Here is a 21,125-nt window from a genome sequence, read left to right on the forward strand (position 1 = left end):
AACTGGTTTAGAAAGTTAGAGATGGCAAGGAACTGAGGTGAGAATGAATGTGTCCCACTGGATACAATAAAGACCTTTTTTTTTTTGTAAAGAACAAAATGGAGGGATGTGAAATGCCTAGCAGTAAAAAGGGAGTAGAGGAAAGAAAGTGAAAGATCCGTTGTGTGTCTGACTTTCAGCGATTCTAGCAAAAGTTTTTACAGTAGTTTTACTGTGCGTGACAATGGGTTTTGCTGACAGTAACTTGACACTCTCAGGCTTATGGATCATGGATAGAATTTACATTAGCAAGTTTCACATGTGAGTGTCTCACTGTTGCATCAAAACATCAAAAAGACATCCTGATTGGGTTAATCCTTTGCAATGCTTGTCTCCATGGTTTTCATTAGCATAAAATGGACAGGCAGGCACTCACTTTTTCCCGCACTTCTAACACATACATGTCTTATGCTCACGTTCTCCCTCTAAGGAGATTTGAAGGAGTTTGCAGAGCGCTGCAATTTGAGCTCATTTGCATGCAGGCCTTTGGACGGCCTGATAAACGTGTAGCCCACGTCCGCTTAATGGACAGCCTGATTGGGAGTGCATTAACATCAGAGCCAGGGGAAAGGAGGATGGCCTAATATATAGAGAGAGGGAGGATAGAGGGTGAGACTGAGATAAATACTGTGAGTGCAAGAATGAGTGAAAGTGTGCGAGTGCGTGATGGAAAGAAAATTGACTGCCTAAAGCCCAAAGCGAAGAAACTGCAACGCACAACCCTGGCTTCCCTGCCTCTCCGGATTCATACTGTACTGCCTGTAGGATGGCAGACTGCCTGGTATACAGTCCTGTACCATCCAGTAATGGATAGCTTACAATCTTATGAATGGATAGCTATGTGCATGCAAGCATAGGATAAGAATTGGGCCCTAGGCAGCTTGACATCGCTGTTATTTCAAGGATGTCTGTTGCATGCATGTACTACTGTGCCCATGTCGGCATTCAGTGGGACAGAGGGGAGCGCAGGGTGATGCTTTCTCCCTCAAACCACTGTATGTGATTATTCATCTCCTTTCTAGTGGATAACGTGATCATTACTTTCCGATTCTATCAGTTTTGTTTAGATGTTGGAAGCTTTGCCCAGGGCTCTGTTAGCATGCCAGCAGACAGTGATGTCTCAGCCCCAGCCTGCAAGACGCCCTTCAACATGCCTAATGAGGTGTTGTTTATCTGCTCCGTGACTGACTGACCTCCTCCATCAAAGACCCATCTCCCATCTCTTGATGTGTTCATGTGTGTGTGACCATTTTGTGTGCAAGCACATAAAAAAAATACCCATGCCTGATCATTTATTACAGGGCTGAGTATTCGATTGTTAAAACATATTCAAAATTAATATTTAAATCTGTTAATTACACTCATTAGATAGGCATTTTTGCAGTGTGTTTGCACATCCATCCTCAGAATGTTGCAGTCTGTGCTCGTACATTCATAATTTTACATCGAAATAATTTTTTATATGTTTATAAATGTGTTTTTGGCAAGACTGAGAAAATGCGTTATACCGTAGGAAAAGCAAACAGTAGCATGAAGGAGAAACAGTGTGAAAGCTGCAAAAATGGAAGGCAGGGTTGGGACGGGGAATGGGGGCTAGATAGGAGGAGGGTGGAGGGTGGAGAGTGGATTGGGTGAGAAGGAGAGAGGGGCCGTGTGCACTGGAGTGAACTGGGGCACCAAGAGAGAGTGGGAAAGGAGGATGAAAAGGAAAGGGAGAGGGGGAATGAGAAGAGAAGGGCGCTTTTCACAGCGGCAGTCACGGCATTGTGCTACTCTCTGGCTGGAGGGAGTACTGAGCATCTCTGGCAATTTTTGTGTACATTTTTGTTTGCGAGTTAGCGTGAGCAGGTTCAAGGAGCATGTAAAGTTGCGCGTGCCTGAGTGCGTAATGTATGTTTGCGTGTGTGTGAGTAGATGAAAAGACTGTGTTAATGACCTCTTTGGCATCTCACCCTTGCTCCTCAGCGTTCCTCACCAACACACCCATACCCCTACCCCCACCCCCCACTCCCACCAATCTGATAAATCGCATGCTTCACGCCGAGCCATCAGCCAACACTGGAGCTTGGTGTGACAGCCTTGCCCCCCCCTTCACCCTACATCACCCCTGGGAACTCGTCTGCCTGCTCCTCCCTGCAGATGCAGTCCCACTCAAGGCTACATGGAAAGTTGAAGGAGGGAGGGGTGTGGACTGGAAAGGGAAGCAGTGAAAGATGGAGTGCGGGGATGCTCTCCATCTTTCAGTCTTTGAGGGGGTTTGCACGAGGGTTTGTGTGCCTTTGCATGCATGCGTGAGTATGACTAGAATGTGGATAACGCACCATGAAAGCATGACTGTGTAGAATGAGAGTGGGTAGTTAGCGTGTTCCTGTGCTGCTCCGTGTCTTCATACCATATGATTCTTTCTGCTCATGTGGGTGTGAAGAGCTGATGGCGGGTAAGCCAGTTTGGTCGTTAGTACACCGACATGACACACGAATTAGCCTGGCTTTTTCTACACACACACACACACACACACACACACACACACACACACACACACAGCCGAGAGCGAGCTTGATGGACCAACATACACATTTACTCTCTTTAATACAATCCTCTTGCCTTTCCACCTTCCCCGGCATACTCACAAATGGTCACATATGCTTGTACCATTATACCACAGTTGATTTGGAGACAGCAATTAGCCGCCTCCACATGTGGGCTCTGACATCTGCTGAATCTAATCTGAGAGAAAATGATAATTGTTCTTCTTTTGCTCTGCCTCACTCATCATAATGTCCGTGCTGGGGGAGAAAAGGGAAGCACGGGGCACAGCATCAAGCTGGAGCCTGTACGTCTGAATGACAGCTGGAGGGATGTGAGGAATATGAGTAATGCAGAAAAAGATAATTGCATGAAAAAAAGAATGTAACACATCGTGGACTATAGATGGTGATGCAAGAATAGACGTCAGCGCAGCTGGGTGGTCAGTGACTGCGGATATTGCTTTTCTAGTTCTTCTGCGACAAAGTGACTTCCTGTCAGCTTTAGGGGCACTTTTGTGCCGCTGACCCCTTTGACCTGACCTCACCGCGGAGCAGGCGAAAGTAAAGTGAGCCACAAATTTCCCCTGTCATGGATGAATATTTCAGGGGGAACTCAGGAGTGAACTTTGGCAGCTTTTGGCAGCTCTGCCCAGTGCAAAGTCAAACCTCAATATCACTATCAAATGGATGCACAGCTAAAAGAAATATGTCACTGAGGGCACTACGCAGGGAAAGGGTCAGCCTTTTCAACTTCTCAGGAGAAACAAAAGAGCACAGAAATGTCCTTTGAGTGTCACATCCCATTAGCCTCCTGCCGATCATGTACCAGAGAGGCCCAGCAGGGGGCCAAACAACTAACAACAAAGTCCCCCGCTGAGAAAATAAGCGCCACTGTCACAGAGTGCAGCGACGGGACATGAAAACAGTAAAACAACAAAACTCCTCTGTACGCCAGGTTAAGGCAAGCACAGCTTTGTTGCTGGTCTCCAACAATAAGATGTCGCCGTCAATTTCTGACATGGTGGAGCATTTAGACGTGGGGAGAGACTGAGTGATAGGATCATGGAGGGGGAAGAGAGGCTGCTTTGCGACTGCAGCCACCATGCAGATGGCCGAGGGGGGGGGCTAGGGGGGTCTGGCTGTCTGGCTGCACTTCCTCTGCTTTTGGCTACTCGATGCAAATGTGATTGGGCAGCAGCGAGTCTCCATCATATAGCCCTGGAGTAATTAGGTTTAGAATGATCATGCAGTGCTCCGAGATAGACCTTGAAGCATGGGGAGAAGTGAGGAGGATTGTGTGTGTGTGTGTGTGTCTCTGTGTGTCTGTGAAGAGGTGGTGTTCCACGGTGGAGTTAATTGAATCTGAAATCTTGTTGGCCTGAAATGAGATCCACCGATGTCTCTCACGCTGTGTCTCCGGGAGAGGGCTGCAAACATGACTGAATTCATAAAGTGTGTTATTAAAGAGCTCAAATTAAGTGTAGCAGAGCACCCCTCCATTCTCTACCAGGCCTATGACTACTAATGATCCAACCCCAGTGGAATCGCGCCTAGACCCACCAATGGAAACCCAGAATTCCTCTCCTCTTCTCCTCTCTTCTCTTCTCTTCTATTCGAGCGGTGTTCCTAAACTTCCTCCGTCTCTGTTTGATATTTGTTTTTTCAAAGTTTGAGACACTTCGAATCCACTTTGATGTTATTTTTTTTTTCACTCTGGCCTGGAACACTTTGATCAATCAGAGAAAGGCTGTTCGACTCTCAAAGGACGGACGGATTTGAAAATAATGAGAAAACATTAACAGCACATGCAAGGATCTGAGAATGGCACAATCCCATTTGGTTTTCTAAATAGTACAAATGTATCAGTAGTGCCCTCCATATTAAATGTATGCTTAGGTCTGAGGAAGGGAAGAAAGGAAGGTATTAGATGACTTAGAGATGCATAGCATGCCTGATATTACAGAGACAGAGGTGAGAAATGCGCATGGGAGAACCTATTTATTTCCCACTATGTACTATGCAAATGAAGTGTGCTGGCTGCTACAGTAGGACTCATTGCTAGTCTGCTCAGCCATCCACCAGGCTTAGCATGTAATGAAATAGAGGCCTTTGGCTGAAATGACCTTTCCTATCCACTGAGTTCCCACCCGCTGATCTGTGCACACTCCTATCATGTGAGTGAGAAGATGGGTGGTGGGAGAGAGAGACGCTGGGAACGGTGCTTTTGAATAACAAAGTTAATATCAATCGATGTTGAATTACACTTTGGATTTCCATCAAAGACAAACAATTAAAGCCAGGAACCGTATCCCTCTTGTTTTGTCAGCGTCTCCGACATGTGTTGGGCATGTAAAGTGAAATTGTCTATTTTTTCCTCCCGGTTTTCTACCTCTCTCTCTCTCTCTCCGCCTCTGATCTTTTTTTTTCTGCCTTTGCTGAGCGTGTCAGAGAAATGTAGATTCTTTTCATGGCTGGAGCAGGATTTCATTCCTGCCTATGTTTGTTGTGTTGGATTCTTAATTGGGCTCTCCCTGCCATACTAAGATGTGTGAGATGTGTCCCCCCACCCCTACTTTGTGAGTTCGGGAGGGGGTAAATGCAAGGCTGAAGGAAAGAAAAGGACTGAACAGTTGATATATCTAGCTTCAGATCTGTATGTTGTCTGGTTCAGTCTCTTCTAAGTTATTTGGTTATCAACAGTTGTATATCCAGTCTAGCATAGCTAGGAATTGCAGCCCTACTGGTTATTTCTGCATCCTCTGGTTTCCATACAACCCCAACATTTAGTGCCAGAAGTAGTGTGCTCTTTACGTAGAGCGGTGGAAAGTAAGGGTGTAGAGGGTGGGGTGTTGGAAAGGTGTGTTACACAATAGACTTTAACACAGGTTTCCCAACACAGGCCCGCAGTTAATGTTTGCCTTTTCATTAACGTTAACCACGATCCTTTCTTATCCTTAACCAGTCGGTTGTCTAACCCTAACCATCCACCAAACCTAACAACTGCAAGTGTTTTCAAACAAGTCCTCCAACCCAAATGAGCATTGAGGTGGTCTGTCCCTACCCTACGACCCGTAGCAGCGTACCAGCAGCAGGCATGCCAGACCTTCGTCGTCATGGTAACAGTTATACGATCCCATATGAGCATACCAGTGACAGGCATATCGGACCTTCATTGTCATGGCAACAATCATAAGCATGCGATTAAGGTTATGGAACTGTCATTGTTTGATTAGCTTTAGCCACAAAAACTACTTGGTTGGGCTTAAGCGCAAGAACTTCTTGTTTGGATTTCGGAAAAGATCGTGGTTTGGGTTAAAAAAAAAAAAAACTTCCCTGGGGTTAGGGGACCTTCGTCGTCATGGATACAGTCATAAACATGCAGTTAAGGCTGTTGAACGGTCATGGATAAAAGAAACGACAATGACTATTGCTTTCACACGGAGAATGAACAGCGGTCTCCAGCGTCAAAGTGCTTTTCTCTACCCATCCATCCACTCCACCCTCCTCTTAACTTGGACTGTGTCACTCTATCTACTGTCACCTAACTTTCTCCTTTGCTCCTGTCATAGTTACTGTGGCCACTAGAGGTCGCCTCACAATTAAATGTAACTCTGAGTTGAAATAAGGTGCTTACACTGACATCCTGTGGGTTTGTTTTTTACAGGAGAACAGTCTTAGTATTTTAGCTGCCTTACTTGAAGCATAGCTTAACCATATTTATTTGCCATAACCACAACCTTGCTTTAACTTTAGCCATACCGCAGTTGTCGCGTGCACATATTGTGCAAAGCAAAGATCTCAAAAATAGCGGCGCTGGACATTAAAGACGTCGCCATGGAATGTAATCTGGAGTTTTGCTGAAAAGCCCATTCTGGACATTCTTGTCTGGCGATATGGATGGTATATCAACTTCACCCTGATAGCATTTCTTGATGCGACCGTGGTTGATTTGTAGTCTCAATCTCATACCAGTGGTGTTGATATGATAAAGTTCATTTCCCATTAACCCCCGCCGCTCCCTGACACGAGGAGGATATTTCCTCTTTGATCAAAATGTTTTCACTCCTGCTTTACCATAGCAGTTTAATCTTTGCCAAAACCCCATGTTCCTCCAATGCTATATATCAACTTCCCTTTGTGCTGTAAATCATGCAGTTTACACAATATATGATGTAATATGTGTGTGAGTAGAGGCTGCAAATCCTCTTATTGATCCTTCTGTCTCATTTGTTTACAGTAATTATACGGAGGTTTTATAAATGATTTGTTGAATTGAAAAAAGCTTAATGCAGCATGTTTAATTTTATCATACTGTACCAATGGTCCTAGTCCTGTAATTTTTTGATTTATTTTGCTTTGGAGAAGCATCAGTTTCATCCAACTGCACAAGGCCAGTAGACAGAAGAGGAGTGTCCACTGTTATTTATCTAACCCTGCTTGTGATGTTCCATGGGATTCCTACTCTCTCTCATCCTCATTTTTCTCACAATTACTGTCACTCCCTCCCTCTGTCTTTCCATATATCCACCCATATCCCTCTTCCCGCCTCTTTCTCAACTGCCCTGGAAATTCATCGTAGCATTGACAGAAAGACCTCTCCCGTCTCTCTCTCTGAATGCTGGGAGGGATGTATATCATGGATCAGCGGTTCCGCTGTCTCCTTTCTCTGATGCACTCAAATACAGCACGTGGGCTGGTGTGTGTCCATGCTTGTATTTCATAGTCTGACGTTTACGAGACAGAAAATCTGCCTCACTTTTCCCCTCGCTGTCCTTAGGCAAGCATCTTGGAAATCAGGCATTTGAGCGTAGCAAAACACATTTGTCTCCAGGCTCATCATCATGTAAATTAGTTGGGAGACAATTGCGAGACACAAGGATAATCAAAACAGAAATGGCAAGAAAAGAGGCCTGATAAACAAAATTAATTTATGAGGTAACCTTGTGTCATGACAATAATCATAAGCTCTTTCCTCTCACCGATATGTCCTGATGGGTTTAAGTTGTAGGATGTGAGAGCAGCTGTAAATGCATCACCAAAGCTATTATCAGTGGAAGTCTCTGATTCCCGTGAGTTTTTTACACATCTGTGATCACTTGTTCAGCCATGCTAAAATTCAGGTTGCGTTTTTACCCTGTGGTACTTTCAAACTCACAGTTGCTGCCATCATTAAAAGAGCTGAGAAGACTTCGGCTGCTGTGTCTGCTGAGATTTTTGTATTTACAGCATGCAGCTGGAGCTGGATACAGAGAGTGGCAGTGATCAAAATGGCCCATTAGGAATGCAGTGTGCCGCCATGCTGTATCTAGGTCACAGCCTGAGCCACCTACTGTAGCTCCTCCACTGACCAACCACAGCGCTGCCCTCCTCATCTCCATCTCCATTCCTCCACCCCTGCGTTTGTGTGTGTGTGTGTGTGTGTGGGCTGGGTTGGTTAGGCTTTAATCAAATGTGGGTGCGTATAGGTACAGTATATGGCCACGAAAGAACAAATGTGTGTGTGTGCTTATGGATGGGCTGTGGCGAGCCAAGGCATTTGGCAACTTTTGCGTTTGTCTGTGTGTAAAGTGAGAGAAAGAAAGTGTGCAGGATGATTATGTGCGGAACAAATGTCAGCAACTCAAATAACGCAACGTTACTTTGGGTGATTGGAATGCACACAAATACATACTCACCAACACAAGGCCTACCCCAGCACCAGAAACTCCCTACTCACTGCACTCATATACTTTAACATATGGATCTATGAATGCCTTTGGACTGTTTATTTGTGTTGTAATGAGAGGCTTTAATCAGTGGTGTCAGGGATTTGAAGCACTCCTCTGTGTGTGTGTGCAAAAAACACCCCTCCCCTCCTCACACACACAAACATACACACACAATGCAGTGATTTATGTGAAACATTAGAGGCAATCATGTTGGGCTGGGCCCCGTCCTTTGTATTGCACAGGCTGTTTGAAATATGGACAAGCCAAGCTGTCCCTTGATATACAGGCACACACATATAGATAAAACACACATACACACATTGTGTGTACCTGTTATTACTTAAATAAAAATTGGCACACAGAATGATGAATGCTTTTTTTTTTCCAGCTTTGAAACACAGAAGCCATACACATGTGCAAGAACCTTTACATGTACATGGACATTTATAGACTTACATTTGTACACACACACACACACACACACACACACACACACACACACACACACACACACACACACACACACATGCATAGATTTGTTCTACTATCCCCTCCACTCATTAACATAATAGACTCCCTAGCCCCTTACCCCAACCTTAGGCATCACAAATAAAGGCCTAGCCCTAACCTAAACCTAATTCTTACCCTAAAACCAAGTCTTATCCCCCTTTTGTGCCTACAGTGACATGAATCCCCATGGGTGAGTGTGCATTCAGTCTAAGGTCCCCATCCGGATATAAGAACAAGGGCACAGACACTTACACTCTTATTCAGTTCAACAGTATCGCTTCGAGACTGATGGTTGTTAGTTTAAAGGAAGAGAACATTCTCAGCCATTCACTCTGATGTAATTCCATCATCTCGGATGTTGCTGCAGCTCTGTCTGTCTATAGTCTGTCTGGTCTCTATGACTAGAAAGAAAATTTCTCAATAAGAGCGGATTAGCTCTGTAACTGTAATTTTGAAAATCTACCACACCCTCCTCCACACCAACTCACCACGACAGACAGACACACACACACACACACACAATAACATAATGGCACAAACAAACACAGTGGAAGTACAACGACCAGTCTTCATATTTATTTAGTCCAAACCCTTTTTCTTTCTCTTCTTCTCTCTTCTGCTCCTCAGGGGTGTTGGTGGTGGGGTAAAAAGGCTCCGTGTGCTCAATTGGACACACATACAGGCTTGAAAGGAAAACAGTTCAAGCCGGAAAGATAAATTCTGAAAGAGGAGTTTGAAGAGAGGAAAAAACAGATGGAAGAAGACCTGTCTGGAAAGTAACAGAGATAAGAGAAAATACTGACTGACACAGCAGGCAAAAAGATAAAGCTATGGATGAAAACAATTTTCTGAAAGTGTGGCATCGCATCAATTTCTGTGCATCTTTATTTCAGCCAGAAAATCTTTATTTACATACAATTGAATAACCTCTTTATGGTAAATAGGTGGGGACAGTGCAGTGATATTGGTTGAGAAAAAGACCAGACGTTCATTTAAATACAATGAGATGGCATGAAAATTCATGTACTTGCAAATTGTTTTTCATTGTTTTCATATGGTGAAAGACTACGTAGGATGTTACTAAAACCGAGTGTTCTCCAACGTGACGGTGTCTTTTTTTCTCTCAGCTGGGAGACCTAAGAGTCATGGAAGTTTGTGGTGAGAATCATTTTTCCTCCATCTCGCCTCTGGCGCTGTTCCCCTACTTGGGCTCGACCTGATGTCATGAATAAATGCATGTCACGTCTCTACAGGGTGGGAAATGCCGCTTTCCCACCTGGCATGAAACGTTTCGACTCCTATCCTGCCTCCTCCTGTACCTCTCCCCACTGTTTTCACACCGTTGGTGGAAGAATTAAGGCCGGCTTCTCTCCAGAGCTGCAGCCAATCAACAAAAGCCCAGCCCCTCCCAACCAGTGGAAATCGATTGATTCAGTGTGCACAAGCCGTTGTCCAGTCAAGTAAAAGCACAGAGATGTCATATCTTGCTGTGACCTGTAAGAAGCAGAGTCCCTGTGAAAGGGAAGGGAATGTGCAACTGCATTAAGAGTTGTGTTATTTTTAGGGCACATTCCATTCATTCCATATCATGAACTCCAAGATGGAGTGAATCCAAAGAGGTGTTACGTTATCTTACGCGTTCTCTGATAAATCAGAGGTAGCTGTCTTTCTTCTTAAATTCTAAGGAAAACGCTTTTCCTTTCCTTAAGAGATGCGTCAAATTGTAGATTCTACTTTAAAAGAGGTCTGGCTGAGCTGGGAAAGCGCTGACTGATGTTACAGGTTGCAGATAATGAGTTCCACGGGGAAGGAAATAATCGGCTGGCAGTGGCTTCAAGCTGGAGGACTGACGAGAGAACATCCTCCAATACCTCTCTGGGGTTGGTGTGCCTCGAAACCGGTGGTGGCAACATTATGCAAGGGCCAGTCGACGATAATAAAATGTCCCTTTAGTGTCTGTTAACGATTGCTGGGTCACAGTGTGATTCGTAGGGGAGGACCAAAAAAACTCTCTTTTTCTTTCCCTGACCGACTCATTGGATTTTTTTTTTTTTTTTACAAGGCGTCCGAATGTCTAGAGACTATGGTAGAGACTCTTTACTCACCACAGGTGCAACAACACTTAGCTAGCACGGAGGACAGACAAAAGAAAAAGCTACTATTAAAATTACAAGCCACTGTCAGGGTTGCCACTGTACCCTAGGTGCAGTACTGAGTAGAAATCATGCACTTCTTCATATTGGCACGCCCTTGCATTGGACAGGGATAGGAGAGGGTAGAAAAAGAGTAATGTGTGTTTGGTTGACCGTGTGTGCTAGTTTTAAAATTCTGCTGGTACTTTTAATAAAATAATAATGTCTCTTGATTCTTTTCTGAGAAAAAAGTGTATTTTTATGGTGCTTTATGGATTATCACAATGAATTGCAGTGTGTAGAGGCATAGTTATTAATTTACTTGCCGTCAGCGACAAATACTGTTTCTTGGGATGTAGGCTCAGACACCACATCAGCCGTCTTTGGGGGACTTCGCCCTGGGAGGTTTGGATTAACTTTCAGGTTCGCCGAGCAGAAACCATAATGATTCTCTCTGTCTGCCCTTGAAATTATCCTCTCATCACTGAATCAAATTGATAGATGAAGTTATTTTTTCTTTCTGGCTCACCTGTTCCATTTGCAGGTTTGAATAATGCCAAAAGATTTAGCCCCTTGCATGATGAGTGCCTCATGTGAGGTTAAACCAGGCGGTCCATCACATGCTTGCATTCACTTTTTAAAAACCGCAGATTTTAGGAGGAAGGAAGAGACTGCTATTTCTGCTGTCCCCTCTCCCCAAGTCAGCAACTTCCTTTGAGCAAACCGAAAAATTCCCTACAGAAGATGTCAAAACAGATTTGCTTCTCTCAAATCTACTTCCCAGATTCAACGATTGTAACAATCACACTGGCTTTGAGGCTTTGCATAATTTACTCTTTTTCCATCTTTGGAAATTCTGTCTTTTACTCTTTACTCCACTGTTGTGCTGCAGCCTTGAAGTTTTATTACCCTGTAAATCGATGAAGATGATGTATGAGGCATCCACTACTAGTGGTATAAATCGTTCTGTTTTCAGTGATATAAGATGATGTATCATATTGAATGCCGTACATATTTACTGACTTATTTTCTAGAGAAAGTAGATACGGTAAAGGCAGATACCCAGTAATACAGTATGCCTAATATGCATCAGTATTTGAAACCTTTATTTTATGAGATGCTGTCAGCAGATGACTAACTCAGGACACTTTGATTGAACACTTCAATTTTATTCTCAATATTTCTTCGCATCAATGGCCATCACAGCATTAATAAAACATATATTATATATTGCTGACACATGTTAGAGTATCTAAATGAGGTTTAATGGTCAATCAGAAATTATCAAGACCAAACAGTGATGAATGGCACAGAGCAGCTCAAGCTTTGGTTGAGCAGCTCAGGTGGTTCTGCAATCTTCATCGTTCTTTGTCTTTTGAGGGCCCCTCTGCATTTGTGTATTCATCACTCTTACCTGCTGTCTGCCACGGTGAGATAGATGCTTAGGAATGGATCATTAAACAGAGCTTCGGTCCGGTGGACTGAAGCAGAAAAGGATCAAAGCTTTATGAGAATGTAAATGGCGTATCATTGTTCTCCCGGCTTGAGATGAGAGGTCCAGCTGTTGCTGTGACAAACTGCAGGTTTAATAACTATTTAACGGAATAATCTTAATTCAAAGGTTCACTTTTTACTCCTAGTAAGCTAGTAAGTGGATGTTTGAGGCAGGATTATTCTGTTATACAACTGTTTTTGAGGTCATTAATGAACGACCATGCTCAGTCCAAATATCTGTTGAAACAATGCCATCAAGATTCTTAGGTTGTAGATTTACTGCTGTGCAGCCACATGATACAAAAACTCACCCGTCAGACTTTTGGGCCAAATTTAGTTCTCTTTGCCAAACTGCAATGAATACTGTAGTTACTCCATTGTTATTCTGCCTATGAGTTGCAGCTGCCAATCAATATCTTATTATCAAGCCTCAACAACCTCACTCTCAGTACAAATATCCTGATGCCAACCCCGATTAATGCCAAGGTGCCAATACTGGCTCAAGAGTTTTCATAGAAACGGCTGAGTTGCTTTCTTGACTCCTGACACAGATGAACTCAAAATCATTCCTGGTTTGTATCAGATTCTGTTCAATTCTCAAATGAGACACTTATCTTCCAGAGACAGGTGTGAAAGTCAGTACAGTTTGCAGTTTTTATACACACACTGGTACCACGGATCTCTGAGATCTCTGATATCTTCCTTCTGAGAAAATGTGAGTATAGAAATATTACATTGGGGTTTGTGCGTCATTGAGGGTTTGGTGGCTAATCCTGTGTTCCACAATAGCCCCCAGTGGCAGGGCATCGGCTATTCAAGCGGAGGGCAGAGCCATGTTGTCCTGGAACCAGCAAGTGTCCCGAGCCTTCTAATAGTTCTGGTAGGATCTTCCCTTTCCTCCGCCTACACTTTGATGTTGGCCCTCCTTCTCAAGCCACCAGCGATGGGGGAATAGCCTTCTATATGGGAACTGCTACATGCCCAGGGTCCTGCACAGTCTAATCCGCCAACATTTTTCACTATGACAAATCCCTAAATGTATTGATGTCGATCCAGAGGAAGAAGAACAAAAAATGCTGAGGGCAGAAGTTTGTCTCCTGTAAGGTTATTTTATGTGTGTTAGGGGGGTTGGAGTAATGGGAGACTAAAAAAAAACTGGAAGAGGAAAAGAAGAAGGTGAATTTTCCTCAGGAAGTTAATGAAAATCTTTGAAGTGAGATGAGGAAAGCTGTCACCTGCCCTGGTGAAAGATAGCATTCACTATTATTAGCATTCCCAGCTCTAGCGTTTTATGCCCGGCTAGAGCCATTTGTTGATTAACTAATCAGGTAATCTGTGCTACAAAAGAAACCACATATCACTGCATCTGCTTCTTCTGGGCTCTCTCTGCAACCACAAACTAGGATCGCCCACCAGGCCATAGCGCAGTCGAAAAATTACAGCTACAAAGGAGCAGCTACCAACGAGAAACCATTTGCACAAAGCTCCGGACTGCTTTTAATGCAAAGTAGAATAATATACATCTGTGAGGGAAACATTCTCCAATTTCATGAATTTATTCACTTCTACTTGACCGCAGTCAACCTTGTCTGATGTGATTTTTTTTTTCAGCCTTCATAGAAACTTTTCAAACTGTCAAATAAAGCTCAGCTATGAAAAGGGTAAAAATAAACTCAGAGTGAAGCACTAATGGCCTGGGAGACTACAGAGGTTAATGCTTTCTCCTGTTCCGCTGTCTGAAATTGAACAGGACCACTCAAGAATGCCCACATAGAACATCATAATCAATGTCTATGAGTACAATGCAAGAACACTGAGTTACTTTTCACTTGTGGCCGCAGGCCCTCATGCCCCTAAACTTCCTGTTTTTGCCTTGTCTTTACAGTCATCAATATTGTTCATCTAAGTGGCCTGGTTTCCACCAACCTGACAAATAAAGTTAGAAATCAAAGGTTCAAGGTTTGCAGTACATTTTTTTGTCACATGTGACAGTAGTAGAAAAACCAACACCATTTCATTTTTCAGCATTTCAGTCCTTTCACAGTTTCTATCAAAATATTCTCAGCTTTTCCACAGGCAGTATTTTAGCCAGATACTGTATCTGTCCCTTCCTGAGCTGATTTGGTTTTTAAATTATGGCCTTTGTTGAGCCTCCCATGCTTCACCCACCCAAAGCCCTACCATGGTTATAAAATGCACAATAACCCTAATTACAACATTCGTGTCAGGTTTTCATAGGTTATCTGCATATATAGACATGGTGTTCAAATGGTTGCATTCTTCATATACTTAATTAGGTTTTACTGGTGCATACATATTCAGGACCACGCACCACGGATCATAGCAGATACACTGACATTGAATCTACTTTATATGATGTGCAGATTTGCTTCTATCTCCATGTGCAAAATGACCATCATGTGCACTTCCTGGATATCTGCATGTAATACTTCCTTTTTCTGTATCCTTTCTTTTTGCACTTCCTCCACAGCTGGCACCATTGTGGAGCAGGAGGAAATTACATCATATTTTCATGACATTGCCTTTCCTGCTCTGCCTCATCGTAGCGTTTCTCCTTCATCCCTAAATTCTGTGCACATGTACAAAGTTGGCATTTGATCCACAAGCACATTTTGTGAGTAATAATTATCTCAGCCAGTGGAGTCAGACAATAGATTTATCAATTTATTGTGTGTTTGCGGTTGTGCAGCCCTGTAAATGCACTATACTCTTAACTGCATGCCTCCTTTCTACTTTTCATTCTTCATCATTTTCTCAAAGCCAGAGTCTCCAGTCATATATTTGCCGAGCATCAAGCTTGGCCAACCAGAACAAGTTACGATCATCGGCTTGGCTAATTCTAACCTCCTGTAAGGCTGTCACGGATTACCACCACCGGTGTGTCACTCTCGTCATTACAATTCAAGTTTGTGACACTGCCTAGAAAGTTACAAATAATGCTTGGCGGTTTCCTCATTTTCCTCACATTTTTCGTGGTTGCAGGTAGTTTGTTCCCTTCTCGCTCAAAACTAAATCATGAGCTGTCACTGCTCCTCACACTCTAAGTAAACTGTACAACTGAGGGGGGCTCATCCCCTATTTAAAAGGGGATGAGCCCCCCTCAGGCCATTTTCTGCTTTTTAGACTTACTTTTAACATCGCACACTGAATCTTTTCGGCTTTCCAGGATGGAGTCGTGTCTGGGAGGGAATTGACTACGTTGAGTTATCTTTTCATATGGCTTACTGGGTTTTGATTGGATTTATATGAAAAAGGCCAAGTTGTTCTTTTAGTACCTATTGGGTCCACAGGGAGATTCCTCCTGAGCTGTCTCCCCAATAAAAACCCAAACTGAAGATTTTGACAGTTTGACACTTTAATTTCCTACTGAGTATTTCAAATAAAATTCCTGGACAAAGGAAGAGACAAGCTGCCGTCAAAAATGTCTATATTGGGTTGGAAATTATTAAAGCCTGGGTCTCAATTAAATCCACTCTGCCCTTCTCTTTTGCTCAGGTTTGTAAAGCACCGGAGGGATGAGCGGCCAGGAGACAGGATGGAGAGGAAGAGCTCCAGTAAATCTAAAGCCGAGGACATGCAGGCGTCAGAAGAGGAGACCCTGCGGATGAGGCTTGAACAAGAGAGGTGAGTGCTCAGACAGAGTCTTGGCTTGCTAAAAGCCTAAACAATTAAGTCCAGCCTGAACAAAGGGGGGAAAAAAACACTGCTGACTGGAAAATTAGCAAACTACCTAATTAACAAAATGCTGGAGCAAGGTTGGGAAATTCTGGGAAAGCACTTGGATGTCAATTTGTGAAATGTCCCTTTCTTTTTTATCAGTACATTAAATAGATCATTTATGGATTGTTGTTGCCTGTGCCATTCGGAGGCACTGACCTCCTAATGTTGCTCGTAGGCCCCGGTGGATTTGGCATGATTGAATGGTGCTCATTATAATAGCGAAATCGATGTAGCTCTGCATTTGTCTTCTCCTGCAGCTCTCCCAGGTTGTTAATCGCTCAAGAATATGCTGTTCCCTTCTATCCAGCCCTCTTGGCTCCATGTCTTCTGGTGTTTTCGGGCATCAGGACATCCAGAAAAATAAGGCAAAGCATTGGTTTTGCTGTATGCGCCTCATCCCTCACAGACAAGCCCCATTTAATTCTCTCCAGCAGGGAAGACAATATTGGTGGCATGGTGAATAAATAGACAGCTTGCTGCCTCCATTGTTCTCCACCAGCCAAATGAACTCAGTAATCAAACTGCCGTTGGTAATGAAAGCTAATTGAATAGAAACAATAGGGCTTGATACCTCTCTCTCTTACGGCGAAGAGAGAGGATGGATGGCTGTTGAAAATGCACGGTACCGCAAACACAAACAAGTGTGCACACAGACAACACCCACAAAGGGCCTCTTCCCTTCTGAATGGAACATCTGGAGGCCTTGCTTAGAAAGCTCTCTTTTCGGTATTCAACTATGACTTGCAGCGAAGCTCCTCTCCACTGCGGGTGCGAACCCCCCTGGCTGAGGGCCCAACATATTTCCCTCAGTGCACCGAGGGGACTAGCGGACCTGGCTCTACAGCCAGATCTGTCCCCCTTTGAGCAGCTCCCAGACGACTGTCATGCTAAGCAGCAGAATCAACAAAGATGCACAGCAGGCATGAGATACGTAGAGTACATGCCCTCAACCCTCCCCACAAACACACACACAATTTAAATCCTGTTCCTACTTCTTTTCTTTCACCCCTGTCAACCAGTCTCTTTGTCCGCTACTTCGTCTTACAGCACAATCTCATTCCCTCTCTTGTTTGGGTCCGTTCTGCATGTGTGAGCTCAAGTCCCACCTCCCTGTGCAGGAGGGCAACGTAATTCTTTCCTTTTGTACCTGTTCCCAAATCCCATCACTCAGCTAGGCCAAGATTGTCCCTGGGTTAATGGAAAGGGAATCCTGAGGGAAATGGTTGTGGGTAATAATAAACCAACCTGCCATGAAGCCGAGTCGATATTCAAAGCATTAGGGTTCAGCAGGACGACAGCTCAGAAATCCATTACTTCTTGTATTTTTTGGTTGCACTACTGTATTACACTCCCAAGGTGCTACATTTGATTGTCGTAGGTCTCCGCTTAAGGTACAGACTCTGATTGATTATATTCCTGCCAAGGAGACAGGACCATTTCAGAGTGCATTTATGAAATTATGGATCAGGCCGTAATAGGTTTTCGAAGCTGGCAATCATCAGCCAGCACGATGTGTCAGCACGACCCAGGACGGGCCGCAGCCAAACTCCCAGCTCGGCTGACATTAGTGATCTCTAATTCAAGCAGACGGTTTCGACAGTGGCTTTTAGTGATCCAAAATAGGAGTCAGCAAAGAGGTGAGACAGATTAATTCATAAAACCTGCCCTTTTCCCCCCGAAGTTTAGGTAGTTTTAGTTATATATTTTAAACTCTGACCTTAACATGACTCCTGCAATTTATGGTTTGACCTGCGGTCCTTAAAGACACGACCTGTTTATTTTGAGTAAAAATGTTCTTCTAATTGATATCTTGTCAGCCTCTTATGGAAGCCTTATTGAAGATGATAGAGAAGACAATATATAAAACTCTGACTTTATTACTGAACACAGCGGAGTACATTGATTTGATGAAGAGTGGTTATCAGCAGCATTTGTTTTACTAAAATCTGGCAGATTTTATACAGCTCCTGTGATTGGCTGTTTCATACCTCATCAAAGCAGCATTAGAACCTGTGGTTAGGCTAATCTAAATGACTGCTCAGCCCAACAGCGGCAGCCATTACTCTGGTTTCTATATGCCTGTGGAAAGCACCCAAGACACCCCTATCTGATTGGCTGGTGTTGAGAGGACTGTGGAGACAATAAGCTCTCTGATTGGACCCTGGGTGGGTTGGAGAAGAGCTTTTTCTGTGGCAGTGGACCTCTTTCATGCAAGGCTATTGGGGAGAAGAGAGAGAAAGAAAGAAACACAGGGCAGGTGGTGTTGGTGGAGCTTCTATCAGTCTCTGACTTATCTCTGCACATGCTAGCCCTGAAACAATATTTTCCTGGCCAAAGTGGGGAACGCACAAATACACCCTGACAATGTCCCTTCCTCATATTCTGCCTGAACTGAACTTCATTCTCCCTGTCTTTCTCTGTGGCAGCTGATTGTGATGTCCATTCTCTCTTATCTGCTTGGCTTCGGTCGGCTTCTAATCAGCGGCCAGCACTCCACTGCCTCTCTCCTTGTTCCCATTTCCCAGACCACAGTAAACCACATCACTGCCCTTTTTTTCCTTAACAATGGAGCACTTGCTCTTGTTTGTTGTTTGAGTTCCTGCTGACTCAAGACAAACAAAACCTGAGCAGTGTTTCTGGAGAACGTCAGTCAACACAGTTCATTTTCAGCAAACAGCAAACGGGGATTAGGAGTAAGAATTTGGTCTTTAAGTTCTTCGTACAGACACCTAGTGCCACCAAAAAATTACGCAGTTTGCTAAAGGGCAGATCCTTACCTTTCTTCTTTGTCACAGTGATTGTGGCACCAACGTTATTATTCCACTTTGTCAAACCATCTCTTTATTTCAGTATCTCTTTATTTCGAGTCTCATTTGCAAAGTGAGCTCAAAGGAAGCTACAACTGGCTGATTGGGAAGTGTGATTACATTTTTAATTATATTGATACCTACAGCAACTTAACGTGATTATTAACACTGTGAATTAACACCACGGAGCTTGGACAATTATCCCTGTGTTGCAGCTATGGACCAAGTGTCAACACAAAAGCTGGGCTATCGGAGGTTTGCGATTCTGCACAGACAGCTGCACAAAGAGTCATTTACTGCACTTTGATTAGATTCAGATACATACTGCCCTCCATCTGCACTTCGGAACAATAGAACGTGTTTTGATGAGGGGATATTGAAAAGAAAAATCTATTCAAAGCGGCTGGATGAGAAAGTAAGAGAGCAAATACATTCTGTTTCATCCACCATGGTAACAATGCATATTGAAGAGGCAGGCTTTCAAACTTCTAAGTGTGTTGACTTCAAAATGAGTGTCTGAGAGTACAGACAGCCCCCCCCCCCACCACCAGCCTCTCCTTGGGTAGATTAAACACTGACAAACATATTGAGGAGTTTGCTGGCTTTGTTGGTCCAAAACAAGAGCTCTGTTGGGTAAACTGTGAGATTTATTCAGTGTGGAGAAGAAAGACTTGAGGTGAGCTGACATGTTCACATTACCAGTTCACACCAGGCCTTTCATTCTACCAATATAATGTGTTAAAGTAATTACTTACCATTCTTCTGTTTTAGTCTTCTGCTTTACACATTCATATGCTGAAATGAACCCTGAGCAAAAGTATCAATGCATATTCAGTTTTAGTTGATGTGAAGATGCAATTTTCAGTCTCAGTTTAGTGACGATAGATGATTTAAAAAAAACAATAACAGGAAGAATAGAAAAAGTTGAACAGAAGGAAGTTAAAGAAAGAATTGTGTCATCTGGCTGACACATACTTTTCTTGAGGACATGGTCAATCAGTGGATAAGGAGTTGAACTTCAACTGCCCTGAAAGCCTCAGTATTAGATGTCTAGACTGTCAGGCCAGGAGGAAATGCCTCCCCGCTGCACTGTTATGATGAACAAGTAAGTAAGCACTGCGTTTTTTATTTAGAGGTACATGTTTGGTCAATTCTACTTCTAAGAATAGAGTGCAAAACAGGGACAACACAAAGGGACACAAAAGGAACCAACCAATTACTGACTTAATACTGGAAGTATCTTCTTTTCTGTCATCATTATAATTAAAATAAAAATTCAAATCCACTCCAGGGCTGCTGTGAAACACTAAATCTCACTTTTCCCCTTTTTGAAAAAAAATCTCCACCGGCTGATGGCATTAAAAGCTACAGTGTTCTCTCGTATGTAGTATCTGGTAAGAGCAGAAGAGAGAGGGGCTAGTAATTGGGGCTACACAGTAGTAGCGTGTTTAGTGTGGGCAGCACTTTCCTCAGTGTTAACATGCTGGCCCATTAATTGGCTAATGGAGTATATATGGTACAGTGCGGGGGTGGTCTCTCAGGAGAAAGTAGGGGAAGGAGAGCAGCAGCTGCAGGTTGCCCAAGAGCGAAGTTAGTAGGTGTGAAAGTTGAAGGTAATGAGCATATTGCTGCAAAGAACAATGGCTACCCTGTTCCCTATGAAACATGTTTATATTTTACTAATTTGCTTTACGTTTTTATTAACGAGGGGTGGATGGTTGGGCATACAAGGCATAGGGCTGTTTAAAGGCAACACATCCCCTTTCATGCCTTAAGTCAGGGTTGACTTTTTTCCAAATTTAACTTCACAATCTTTCACTAATATTTATAATGTTATCTACAATATCGTAGATATTTTAGTATGATATGTTGACAGTGAACATTTTGCAGATACTTATGTTGATAAAACGAGAGTGTCTACAGCCAGATTAGTATCTCTGTGAGACTGTATTTAGACATAGCTTTGTTTAGAGCTAAATGCTAATGTTTACCTTGGTCATCATCTAAATTTAGCTTTTTAGTGTGCTATCATTTGCTTGTTTAATGGTCATAAACTGAAGTATTGGACAGATCAAAACTTGACCTGATGGTGCTGAAGGAAAATGATGATCATTACACTTCAACCTGAGGGGAACCTGTATGTCTGTACTAAATTTCACAGCAATC

The 21,125-nt window shown here is 43.3% G+C and overlaps 1 protein-coding gene across 5 annotated transcripts in view; it reads left to right on the forward strand.

The window, feature by feature from the left end:
* Window positions 1–21,125, forward strand: part of LOC120790065 (partitioning defective 3 homolog) — a 320,005-nt gene that overhangs the window by 224,680 nt on the left and 74,200 nt on the right. For all 5 annotated transcript variants that reach the window (XM_040127340.1, XM_040127335.1, XM_040127337.1 and 2 more), the window contains one exon: window positions 15,928–16,056. In XM_040127340.1, coding sequence (XP_039983274.1) covers window positions 15,928–16,056 — 129 coding nt within the window. The remainder of the gene's footprint in view (window positions 1–15,927; window positions 16,057–21,125) is intronic.

This window comes from Xiphias gladius, chromosome 5 (assembly GCF_016859285.1).
Source record: "Xiphias gladius isolate SHS-SW01 ecotype Sanya breed wild chromosome 5, ASM1685928v1, whole genome shotgun sequence".
NCBI lineage: Eukaryota > Metazoa > Chordata > Actinopteri > Istiophoriformes > Xiphiidae > Xiphias > Xiphias gladius.